The 13,275-nt window shown below is 35.1% G+C and overlaps 2 protein-coding genes across 2 annotated transcripts; one reads left to right on the forward strand and one right to left on the reverse strand.

Moving 5' to 3' along the window:
* The first annotated feature begins 1,864 nt into the window (after positions 1-1,864).
* On the forward strand, positions 1,865-2,239 carry LOC110704063. The gene has a single exon (XM_021881849.1). It carries the CDS (start codon positions 1,865-1,867, stop codon positions 2,237-2,239), a length of 375 nt encoding a protein of 124 aa, XP_021737541.1.
* A 62-nt stretch (positions 2,240-2,301) lies between these two features.
* On the reverse strand, positions 2,302-11,576 carry LOC110704172 (DEAD-box ATP-dependent RNA helicase 39-like). Its single transcript, XM_021881957.1, has 9 exons — positions 10,934-11,576; positions 9,928-10,023; positions 9,626-9,814; positions 9,409-9,549; positions 8,916-9,056; positions 5,782-5,924; positions 4,695-4,824; positions 4,563-4,611; positions 2,302-3,192 (listed from the first exon to the last, which is right to left on the reverse strand). The coding sequence occupies exons 1-9, from the start codon at positions 11,501-11,503 to the stop codon at positions 2,624-2,626; spliced, it is 2,028 nt and encodes a 675-aa protein (XP_021737649.1). The 5' UTR covers positions 11,504-11,576; the 3' UTR covers positions 2,302-2,623.
* Positions 11,577-13,275: the final 1,699 nt, after the last annotated feature.

Genomic DNA, 13,275 nt, shown 5'->3' on the forward strand with positions numbered 1-13,275 from the left:
TCGGTGCAAGTTGTAAACCAATAAATTGTTTGTTTAAAGGCAAATTGGAAGGTTTCACCCACCCAATTGGACTCCTAAAGGGTATTAGGGAATATGGTAAACATTTTGGCAATTTTTATTTACGGGGGAAAAAAATTCAAAAAATTCCAAAATTAAAGGCTAATATCCACGCTTTTTGAGAAATTTTGGTGGTTTCCGGGCCTAGTGTCGAAAAGTTTTTAGATTTTAGGGGATACATATAATGTTTTTTGGAACCATATATGATCATTATATGTTGTCATAAATGTTCGTGGTAGGCTTGAGTTAATGAAATCGAAGAAGTTGTAAACCAGTAAATTGGTCGTTTATATGCAAATTGGATGGTTCCTCCCATCCAATTGGACTTCCGGAGGGTATTAGGGACCATAGTTAAAATTTTGACAATTTGTATTTCCGAGCGAAAAAAGTCACAAAATTGCAAAATTGAAGACTAATATCCACGCATTTTGTGAAATTTTGAAGGTTTCAGGGCTCGGTGTCAAAAAGTCTTGAAAATCTAGGGAATACTTCTTGGGGGTCATATAATGCCATTAGGAACCATATATGATCATTATATGTTATCATAAATGTTCGTGGTAGGCTAGAGTTAATGAAATCGGTGCAAGTTGTAAATCGGTAAATTTGTCGTTTAATGGCAAATTGGATGGTTCCACCCACCCAATGGGACTCCCGGAGGGTAATAGGGACCATGGTAAAAATTTTGGCAATTTTTATTTACGGGCGAAAAAAAGTCAAAAAAATTCCAAAATTAAAGGCTAATATCCACGCTTTTTGAGAAATTTTTGAGGTTTCTGGGCCCGTTGTCGAAAAGCCTTGAGATTTTAGGGAATACTTCTCAGGGTCATGTGATGCCATTTGAAACCATATATGATCATTATATGTTGTCATAAATGTTTGTGGTAGACTTGTAGGGTTGAATTAATGAAATCGATGAGAGTTGTAAATCGGTAAATTGGCCGTTTAAAGGAAAATTGGATGGTTCCACCTACCCAATTGGAATCTCGGAGGGTATTAACAGCAGGCTCATTAGTAATTTAATTTTGCTCCAGGTATATAGAGTTATGATATCTGAACATTCGCTCATCTTTCACTACTTGGGTTTGTCTAGGATGTAGTTCTTAATTTGAACAAGGCATTATGCATTTTCCCCTTGAAATCTCAAACTAATTTAACAAGAAAAAATTGAAAGTGATCGAAACCAAAAAAAAAAAAAAAAAAAAAAAAAAAAAAGGTTGAAAAGGAAACAATAAAAGTTACTTAGGTGTAAATAGAGAAAATCAGGAGTCAACCCTTGAAATTCAGTCAATGCCGAAAAAAAGTGAACAGGTTTGAGTCATTTTTAAAAAAAAATTCTGAAAAAATTTTCTTAATTAAATTTTTTAAATCACTTTTTAATTTTCTTTACCATTTCTTTCTACTCTAAGATTAAATGAGCATTTAAGCTTACTTGTAAAAGAAGCCCGATTCGCCACAAATCCAAACCATGTACACACCCTTTATCTAACGTGGTTTGGTGATTAACAAATCCAAAATCTTGTACCAAAACCACTCTTCATAGGAACTTATTCCACATATAAAATAAATAATACTAAGTAAATAACAAAGTTTGATCTTAAATTAGTTAGCTTTATCCAAACTCCTAAACTTTAACAAACCCACTCATTGGTTTTTTTTTTTTTTTTCTGAAGGGACCCACTCATTGGTTTTAAAAACACCAACTACGCCACAAAAACTATATTCATATGGAACCTCTGTGCACCTATCATTATAAATAAGAAACTCGTAAACTTGACATGATACACCTTTACCTTCTTAGACTTTAGTCATGGCTCGCCTTCTCTCAGCAGCGAGTTCTTCCTTGAGTATGCCTCAAACTGGATTTGCTGCTCTCACGCTTTTCTTCTGTGCCTTTACGCTTTTTATGTGTGCATCTCACTCCAGAAGGTGGCGACGGTGGAGTGCTTGCTACACGAACAGGGGCAATGAGCCTGTTATACAGCAGCTTCACAACGAAGGGATGATATATAGTCCCACAGAGGCAGGGGAGAACCAGTATGTATCAGGACCTGTTTGGCAGAAGAACATACTCATGGGGGGCAAATGCCAGTTACCTGATTATTCTGGCGTCATCATATATGACTCTGCTGGAAATACCGTCACACCAAACAAGCCTGCTCGACTTGCTCTAACTTGGAAGTAAACTTTAGTTATCAACTTTGTAAACTGATAATCAATTTCATTTGACACTGAAACTCTATTTCATTTCACCCTGAAATCTCTTCTGTATTTATTTACAAGCTGTTCTTGATTTTAAAAATAGCTGCATCAGCAATAAATCATTTTACGTTGATATAATCTATATATCGATTAGTGTTGAACCAATACTTTGTATTATATAGTGAATTGCTAGTAGTATGTCGCAAACTCTTACCCATAATTTGACAAGAATTCTTCTAATTTACAAATAACTTTATAATTACCTTATTCTCCCCCCCCCCCCCCCCTCTCTCTCTCTCTCTCTCTCTCTCTCTCTCTGTTGACCAAAAAAGTACAGTTAACAAAATTTCAATCAACTTTTTGTCACCTAGGATGAACTTCGTCCTCGAAATCCAACAACACTTATCTTAGAGGGTCTGTTTGAGGTAGTTGCACTTGTAAACTTTGAACCCTTGACAGCTTTCTTTGTAGGTTTGAACTGACCAACTACTTTACCAGATTTCGGTTTCGACTGACTTGTTGCTTTTTCATATTTTCCTTTAGACTGAATAGCTACTTTTCCGAATTTTCCACCAGAGCTTTTCCTTTCAGATGCCTGAGTAGCAAACCTTTTATCAGCCATACGGGAGGATTTTGCAGAAGCAGCTCTGCCACGGCTTTTACCAGGCACAGCTGTGGACTTTGCTGGAGCAGCTCTACTATTACTTCTGCCAGGACCTGCGGATTTTTCTGGAGCAGTTCTACCTCTGCTTTTCAAAGCAGAAGTCCTAATGACCTTCACATTACTTCCTAGCTGTTGACTTATACGCGTCCTAGCAATATCCCTCCTCACGCTATCTACACTGAGGGATTCCAAGCACTCGTTTTTCTTGATAGCCTCCTCAATTCGCGTGGCCAATGGCACATCCCTCTTGGCAACCAAACTGGTTACTTTCCCTAATTAGAAAATGTACAAAATAAGAATGAGATCAATCATCATCAAGGATATATTGAACAGACTCACACAGAGACCAAACACACACAGCTAGAGAGAGAATATCTTACTGTGATAACAAGGGATGAACGCAAGAATATTCATTAGGAAATCAGATTATTGACTACAGTTAATATTTTGGTATCCACATAAAAACATAAGCAAAGCAAGTTTATAAATTCATATCAAGATCACGATTTTTGGGTTCTGTCAAGTCCTTGCAACAGTTATAGGAAAATCAAGCCATATATCGAATATTGGGCAAGTTAAAAGACAAAAAACGTTGATTGTACTTCCGCACCATCCAATAAAATGCCTAATCTAATGATCATTTAAAACTAAGCCCCTTCAAGTAAGGCTCGCCTTAAAAACCATACTCTGAGCACCATGTTTCACCTCAGATACCCTTGTCAAATTCTTAACTATGTGATGTGGATCATTTCGATACTAAGCTGAACCCAAAACAAAATAGGACAGTACAAACACCAGTATCATGGCTTAGTGTATGTAACGATGAAGTAGAGCATTGGGTTCATAACTATTGTTAGATTTTAAAAGTGAATTTATAGATTACAAGAGAACATGGAGGAAAAGCTGTCTACAAGAGTACCAAGTAAAACGATATAAAGAACCCAAGTCCTATAAAAGGTCCTGTTCCTAGGCCATGATTGCCATAGTTAGCTCCAACTTTCAAGTTTCAAATTTATTTCTTTATAATTCTACTACATATTTGTGGTGCTGGACAAAAAGCTAAACCCAAAACAATCTGAAATGACAGCAGAGAATCAGGCATATTTCTCCAATAAAGGGCTAAAACTATACCAAACAATAAAGGGCTAAAGCTTACCGAAGACCCAATATTCAATTATTCAGTCAAAAGCAGTAAACCTTAATCCACTACATACTACGTAATTGTTAAGATGGTATTTGGACTTAGAGGTGGTTTGTCCTTTGATATTGTTTTTTTCTCTTTCTAATCAAGAAAACATGCGTACTTGACAGCTTCGTGGGAAGCATGTGGCCAAGTCAGGTCAGCCGGAGACCAAACAATTAGAAGCAGCAGCCCTCAATCCCCAACCACATGGTCATAGAAAATAAGAATTGACCTCTGGTCATTACCCGCTAGCAACAGATCCACAATATGGAAAGGCCATATGATTAAAGGCCTTCGCCTATGTATTTCACACACCCAACTAAACATATATTACTAGTAACTACATGAATGAAAATCAATACTAAGATATATTCAAGAGAACAGGCCTTTACAGGTTTAGGCAAAACATTCATCGAATTGGACAATCAATTATCAATTTCAGTTGCAGTTTTTAGGTACCTTTAGCACCCATACGTGCAGTTCTTCCAGTGCGATGGAGATAATCAACCTGCACAATTGTTACTTGAGATTCAATAATTTGGAAGACTTCACATAACAAATAGAAAGCAAACACTATGCTCTCATACTCACAGAATTCTTAGGAAAGTCAAACATGATAACATGGTCCACATCCAAGTCCAGTCCCCTAGCAGCGAGATCAGAACAGACCAAAGTGGGACAATCGCCATCTTCATCTTTAAACTTTTTGAGATTCTCAACCCTTGAACAAGCATCAAAGAAATGAGTGAATAATCCAATTAATGTGTGAGTTTAACATGACAGTTCAATAAATGGAAGCAAGAAATATAATTGTGGGTGGGGAATTGACACAAGTATGGACACTTCATCATGGGCCCAAACATACATTTTTTCATGAAATAGCTGACTCTAACACCTAAACACGTATCGTGATGAACAATGGTAATCTAGTTTGGGTTGCCTAAAATAAGAATCCAAAGAACATCTGACTTTAGATTCTTCCATAAAAAGCATATTTTTTTCAGCAGCCAATATCACAATGCCTCTAAGAATAATCAGTTCCCTCCAAGAGACCTAGACACTGCATTCAAGGAAAGAATATACAATATTCAGGAAAATAGGGTACAACTAGCACCATTTTTCAGTGAATATCAAGTCTTCCACATGTGTGCAAAAATGATTCCCAAATATATATATGCGTTACTTTGCCATTCTAAATCAACCACACCCCACCCCTCTCCCTAAAAAATTATAAATAGAAGGAACAAGCAAAGAAATTTTCTGGTTGCAGCATGTCTTGTTTATATCCTGGATTGTAAGCATTGTCCCAAAGTATTGATATAGCAGGTGGTTTTCAGCTTTAGAGTCTTATCAAATAACTCAATAAACCCAATGAAGTGGAACAAGAGCATTATCACTAAAATAGGCTTCAGAAAATTAATTCCATCTGTATTATGCTGGAAAATGGACTAGTTGGCCATCATAGAGATGCTCCAGAAAGGAGCTTCCAGCAAACTCATGACAAAGTAATGCAATCAACCACTTGTTACAATAAAAGAAACTGACACTTATGAAAACTGCTATTAAGTAAGATTGGACCTAAGGTTGTGACGTTTTGTCTTTGTCATGTTTAGTTATATGATGATGCACTTCCATTAATTATAAATATCTACTCCAAAGTTAGAACAGTTTGCCTTACCTTTGTTCTGCAGGGACTTCTCCATGATAATTAACTGTAAAGATTTGATTTTCACGGAGGAAGTGATCGACAGCACGACTTGAATCCAAAGTATTACAGAAGACCATGACTTTATTTCCTTTAGACAGGCTAGGTTCAAGAACCTGCATTGACAATAAAACGAAAAAATGAGTGTCATACATAACAACACTTCTGAATTCAGATGAGTTAGATGTGGTGTCAGATATGCAACTAAGAACTTAAGATCCCATACCCACAAAGGCCCATGTCAGATATGCAACTAAAAACTTAAGATCCCATACCCATAAAAGGCCCATGTCAAATATGCAACTAAGAACTTAAGATCCCATTCCCACAAAAGGCCCAAAAATTTCTCAAATACTTTATTCCTTTGAGGTCTTTGCATAAGAGCAGTAAAATCCAAGAGAAAAAATAAAGGCAGGCTAGCTGGTAAGCAAGAAGATAGGCTATCCTCTAGTGAAAAATCTCCTTTCTTCAGCTATTCAAAAAAATCATTGTGCTGGCCTATCTTCCGGAAAGAAAAAATAAATAAATAAAATTCTGTTTAGTGACACAATTGTAGAGAAGCATTAAAAGAAATTCTATTATTTCATTCACTTGGAATTGGAAAAAAAGGTTACAGGCTAACATCTTACAACTAAAGGATTTAAATGATTGCATAAACGCCATGAAGTTTACTCTGGGGAAGCATGATCAAGAGCATAATAGCCAAAAGAGCACTTGATAGATGATGAAACTTGAAGTCATCATGAGTCATGAGAACTACGTGTAATTCTCCCTTTTCAGAAGAGAAGGAACAAAGAAAATTTCCCTTCTGTTAGAAATTATTCAAAGGAAAAAGTAAATCAAAAATAAAAATCTCACTAAATAAAAAAATGTAAGCTGAAAAACGAGTGATAAATTATTAGTCTAGAGCCCTATCTACTTCGTATGATTTTTAATGTTTCGTAAGCCTTTTAGTTTTAGTCATGCTTGTTTGCGTGATGACCTTTAACAGTGACATAGATCAATTTTCTAATGATTGTTGCACCTTGAAGCAATTCTTGCACCATGCTTTATAAAATCAAATAAGCCTCTGTACTTAGCCTTCACATCCAAGTTAAGCTTCATTACCAGTCACCATTCAAATAAACTAAGATTTGATCTTTGATCGAACCTATGCCTTCCTATCAGCTTGTGACTTTGATGTATTCAAACTCAACTCTCACATAATAGCCCCTTTCAATGTCCCTCTCATACTTTCACTTGTGCCCACTAGACACCCTCAAATTGCAATGCACAGCTAACAAAGAAACAAAAGTGTGTACAAGACTCTGACCCTAACGATCTAATCCATGCCAAAATTTTTAGCGCTCAAACTTGCAAGATGGAAATGATCTTTGGCTTTTGAGCATTCACATGCTTCCAGGTTCCATCCACCTAGAATTAAAACCGAAAGCAAGCAATGCCTGCACATGCATTGAATACTTTTGTGTGGCTTCGGGCAGGTGGGTTTTTGGACATATGGGACATGTTTGTAACAATAACATCAGAAACAATCATAAGTACGTGGAAAAGAATTATCATGCTCAAAACAAGAATAATAGAATGAAATCAAACTATGGTCATTATCATCAGCCACCAAAGGGCACTTGAGGTCATTGTTCATGATTACACAATCAAAAGAAATGCATTACACGAGCTCAAATTGATTTCACATTTATAGACCTCATAAAGCAGATTGATGCACTAAAAAGCAGAAAGGAAGTGAAATCACAAGCAAAGTAAGACCAAATGGAAAACTGCCAATAGATAAGTGAGCTTCAAACAATGAAATATACTGCATGAGCCTCAAGAAATCTGAATTTCAAATTTGTTTTGATAACGCACAATTTTAGCTATTAGCATATCACAGTGTTTTTTTTTTTTTTGGGTGGTATCGTGCTACCTCTTACCTAACAATAACCTTCACACAATCATTGAGATGATTTAGTTATTATAAAATTTCCCCTAAACCAAGATGAATTAGATAAAATAACGACACATTGTTCCTACAATAAAGAATGAAAGAATCAAATTCCTAAAACGATATTTACAACAACAAAGTCTTAGTCCTAAAATTACTTAAAAAATAATTAATAAAAAATACTTCCTCTGGTTTTTTTAGTTGACACCTTTCTATTATCACGCTTGCCAACGCATGTTTTTAACGCTTAACAACTCTAAATATCAACATTGTAAAATTATAAAAAGTAGATATTAATAAAATACATATCAAGACGATTTAAACAAGATCCCACATGACTATATTTTATCTCATCTATAAGTCACAAAAGCGAGTCAAAGTGTAATGTGTGAACAGTGTAAAAGTCAAACGGTGTCAACTAAAAAAATGAAGGAAGTAACTCTTAGGTGTACATGGATAAAACCCATCATAATGGGCCCAACTTTGGATTTCTAGGTCTTAAAGTCTTCCTAAAATAGACTTGAAGGTCAAACTTTATATGCTTTCCCATTATGGCATTATGTCACCTGACAACATGCCTCACTCATAATTAGAGTTCAGGTTACTACATTTTGCGCTGTCTTTTTTTCTCTCCCAGACTTCAGGATCCAGGCCATCATGCTAATTACAGCCAAAACGTCACATCCCATAAGGACCATGGGCAAGACCTCTGCCAAGTGAAGAATCTGAGACTCCAAGTAGCACCTCCTACAGAGGTTTAAGTCTGAAAAAGCAGTATACCCCTAGGTTTTTTAATTTGCACAAAGTTGAGTGATCACTGAGAGCTCTCAAGGGATGTCGCTGCTTTAGATAGAGCAACCTAAGTCTTCCAAATTCAGGAACTAAAGTTGGTTACACTTAAAGCTAGGTGGACTTCCATGATCACATTTTTGCTGGGAAGTCCAAAGAATGTTTAAACAGATTATTCTTCAGAAACAAAAGGATAAAAAAAAATTTAAAAAAAAATAGTATATTTTGGTATTTACAGCAAGCCAGTGGAATGCATAACTTTGAGACACAAACCCTAAAAAAATGTAGGAATACTAACATAAGTTATATAACCTTATGCAAAGCAATATGCGGAATCAATATCATCAACAGGGAGGTAATAACACATGACAAAACAAACCTGTAACAGCGCTTCCAGCTTGTTCTCAGCTCCTGCAAGTCTTATAAAATCATGACGAGCAGATGCGACCTTTTTATGTAACGTTGAAGTGCGCAAATGTGTAACGCCTTGAAATTCCTCATCAACCAGCGTTTGAACTGCCTTTAATCCCATAACTTATTAATAGTGAAACAATATGAATCTAAAGGTTGCATAACCTGCTGTTAACTGGTGAAATTCCAGAAAGTAGACATTGTAACAAATCTTAACCAGCAATATAGTCAAACTTTAACAAGGCAATCATCCAGAGTCAAGGAAGGTACACTAGCACTATGACGTTGGGATACCAAAGCAATTTTCACACAGCTATCTTGGCTGCTTTTACATGACATCTTAATCATTTGAGCTCCTTTTTTTTATTATTATTATTAAGATAGGAAAACGTCAATAAATAAAAGGAAAATGTGAACAGTGGAACTTTTAACAAGCCCTGTAACATCAATAAAGAACATACCTTTGTCATTGTTGCAGCAACTAAGACAGTCTGAAACCCAGGGTCATTAGGTTTAGATGCACGATTCTTGAGCGGGGCAAGAAACTTACGAATATCAGGACCGAAGCCATGATCAAACATGGTGTCTGCCTCATCCAAAACCTGACATATTTGTTAAGTCATTGTTATAAGCTAGTCTAAATTCAAGGAAGTCAATAATTTATTTATATATACTCACCACATATTTGATATCACCATAGACCATATTCCCATCCTCAATATGTTGTAAAATCCTCCCTGGGGTTCCAACTACCATATCTATGGGGACATTAAGTGAGTCTTCCTGGGGTCGTAAACGACCACCACCACTTACCATAATAGACCTGAAACGTGCATGATGACTGATGGACTTTGCCACACGAAATACCTGTAAAACCAACCCAAGGTCTAGAATAAAAGTCCATACTCATAAGAACAGACCTGTCGTTCAAAATCTAGTTTAGTGATCAAATAAATTCTGAATGTAAGAGAATGAAGTACCTGTTCAGAAAGCTCCCTTGTAGGACTAAGGACAACAGCTCGTGGACGCCTGGGTTTAATCCGGATGCCTGAGATTTCTTCATCTCGCCTCAATAGCTAATAAGTTTTAGTATCATTAGCCAATAATAGCATAAAGCATGTAGCACTTTAGCTCAAAAAAATATTTTGGCCTCAATGGCTAAACTTGCATCATAATTCACAGATTGAAGCAAATATGACTTCTGGCCAGCAAGTAACAGAATTAGAAAAACTCTCAGCAACACAAAAGATACAGATATATTGTGGATCAGAAAAAATTATAATCAAAGATAACAAGTAGTCAAATCTTGGTATTGGTACCAAGCCATTTAGAGAGGTAACAAAATTTTGTTTTAAAAAAGTTTGTGAAAAGGTTTCATCAAACCCCAAATATTGGGTTTATCAATTTAGTGTTTGCTGTTGTCTCATCAAACCCAAATACAACTCTACCTACTGAAAGAATTGTAAAGAAACTAATACGAAGTATGAGAACTCCTCTCAGCTCCCCACCCCCCATACCCACCCCAAAATTTGTGGAATTGGTGATATAGGATAGACACAAGCTATTATTGTTACCGATATAGAATATATACCAAACAATACACTCCAATTAGTGAGTTCCACGATTTTAACAAATAGCACCATGACACCATCTGATGTAACCGTCCATTGTATGAAAACTAAGAGAATTAGGACTATACAAATTACTAATTATGACATACTGAATTCTCTATGACTGCACATTAAACAAATAGCAAAAACTTGTAATACATCAGGTGTATTATAATACAACATTCCCAATTCACATAAACTAAACCTCACATAAGGGGTGATTTCTATATAAATAGGGGTGTGGCTAATCCTGTCGTATGCAATACACCCGTTGTAAATCGTACAGTAATCAAATACATCATTTCGAGTTATATCCACATAAAATTACCAATAGACAATCAAACAAATTAAAAAAATGAGGTTAAAAAATCTTCACCTGAACAATGGGCAACATATAAGCCAAAGTCTTGCCAGACCCAGTATGAGACCCTAAAACCACACTATTCCCTTCAAGAACAGCAGGAATACCAATACATTGAATTTCAGTAGGAACAGAAATACCCATTTCTTCCAAAGCAGCAATTACCTCTTCACTCAACCCCAATTCACTAAAATTTGAAGCTAAACTATTAGCACCACCCCCTTTCTTCTTTGAATTTTTGCCAAAACCCTCTTCAAATTCACCATTACTAACCAAATTAGAAGCAGATTTTGGAGATGGGGTTTTGATTTCTGGGCTTTTAGGGACATCCTTGAGGTGTCTAACCCTTAACTTTTCGAGAAGGATTGATTGTTTGGTGGGGTTAGAGAGTTCTGAAGCAGCTTCAACAGTGGTAATGGAAGAAGAAGAAGAGGAGCAAAGAGGCCTAAACCCTAGTAAAACCCTGTGAGGGTAAGTGAGTTTGCGAAGTGAGCAACAATGCTTGGATGTTGAAGAGAAAAGGGAGTGAGATAATAGATTGGAGGAGAGAGAAAGTGTGAAAATTGTTCTTCCTGTTCCTCCCATGTTTGCTTCTTCCTCGTTTGAAGGTTGAGGATTGAGTTTAACCCGATGACAGTTGGGAGGAAGGTGTAAGGCAGTAAGGGTGTTAAATTGTTAATTGAGCATACCAACTAGCGAGCAACTTGACTTCGACTCGGTCCAAGCTCAACTCGGGTTGAAACTCGATAAGTGTATAAAAAATTCAATATTTTTTTGTTATTCTCTCTTTAAAACAAAAATTTATTTTAACACTTAATAATTCTAAATTAAGACATTAAGACATTTTAGTAAGAAAAATTAATATAAAAGAAGAAAATATGAATTTAAGAGACCTAAACCTTTAAACAAGTAGCTCATCGTAATCGACTCGGCTCAAATTGAAACTTAACGAGCACGAGTCGACCAACATTCTTCTCGTGATCGACTCGCTCTAAAGCCAATAATAATTGCATACTCAAAAGTCAAAACTAGTTTATAAAGCAAACATAAGTCAAACTGATGCACTAATTAAAACATATGCAGTACAGAAAAGAAAAAATAAATAACTTATATTAAGAATTATTTAAGTAAAGATCACGCAAGTTGTCAGCTATTGAACTGCATCTTTTTTAAAAGAATTGAGGCCGATGAAAACCATTAACATTTTTTTTTTTTGAACAAAATGAAACCCATTAACTTGGGGTTCATTTGGGATCACTTGTTTTCTAGTTTTTTGTTTTTTATTTTTTAAAATCATATTATATATGTCATATAACAAATAAAAAATTAGTCCAACTTTGAAGACTGACAACAAAATAAGTGAAAATACATTTTTCTAGTTTCCTGTATTTGATTTTTTTGTTTTTAAAAAAATCTAGAAACTGAAAACAAAAACAAAAACAATGCCAGTTATTGATATTTTAAAATTAAAAAAAAATCCACTAATTCATTTAGTCATTTATACGGAGTATTTAATTAAACCCACTAATTTCAATCTCGAAATATTTAATTGAACCCGCTAGTTTTAATTTTTATTCTCGTCACATGCTTCCTTAAAGGTATATCAATTAAAAGAGTATTAGTATGTTTGAATCGTGCTTCATATGAAAACTCAAATTCAAGCTTAATTAAGCTCTCATATAGTATTTGAAAAAAAGCTCTCATATTGTTTATATATAGGGTTGGCTAAGAGCCTGTGTAAACAAACTCTTAGCACTGGGCTCCAAAATATTGAGGGCCCAATTTTGCAAAGAGCCAAATATTAATAAAAATAAATAAAAAAAAATGTATGTTTTTCTCGCGCTTTAGGCAACTTTCCATCTTCCTCCCATTTACTCCAATTCAATCCTCAATTTATTCTCTTTGGTCAAATAATCTGAATTTCCATAAGATTTCTAAACCTTCTATCTTCCCTCATTCAATTATTATTTGTTATTTATTTTACCCAATTTTCCAATTAAATTTTTTTCCCTCCTTAATCAATTTCAACGAATATGCAAAGGATATTCTTGCTTCTAAAGGAGGAATTAACTTCAAATCTCTTAATTTTTGTATTTTTAACGACAACTTTGTTTTTTTTTAATTAAAAAAAAAAAGAATTTCCTTTCTTCAGTTTTGCTATGAGCTTATTATTTCCCAGTTTTCCATTTTTAAGATAGAAACTCAAAATAATGTTGATAATCGATTAATTAGGGGTTGTCGAGTTGCAACAAGCAAGTAATCCCTGTATTATACTCCGTATTAATTATTGCAAAAAATCTTGTTTCAATCCTCTTTACAATTTCAAATAACGTAAAGTTTTTTTAGGGCTTCATTTA

Source organism: Chenopodium quinoa, unplaced genomic scaffold (assembly GCF_001683475.1).
Source record: "Chenopodium quinoa cultivar QQ74 unplaced genomic scaffold, ASM168347v1, whole genome shotgun sequence".
Classification (NCBI taxonomy): domain Eukaryota; kingdom Viridiplantae; phylum Streptophyta; class Magnoliopsida; order Caryophyllales; family Amaranthaceae; genus Chenopodium; species Chenopodium quinoa.

Excerpts from the sequence above, each read along its gene's own strand:
- LOC110704172 (XM_021881957.1), bottom strand. The coding sequence starts at position 11,503 with ATGGGAGGAACAGGAAGAACAATTTTCACACTTTCTCTCTCCTCCAAT. Across the intron at positions 5,925-8,915 it reads AGCTGGAAGCGCTGTTACAG|GTTCTTGAACCTAGCCTGTC; the intron begins GTTTGTTTTGTC and ends TTGTCAATGCAG. Across the intron at positions 3,193-4,562 it reads TGCACGTATGGGTGCTAAAG|GGAAAGTAACCAGTTTGGTT; the intron begins GTACCTAAAAAC and ends TTTTCTAATTAG.
- LOC110704063 (XM_021881849.1), top strand. The coding sequence starts at position 1,865 with ATGGCTCGCCTTCTCTCAGCAGCGAGTTCTTCCTTGAGTATGCCTCAA.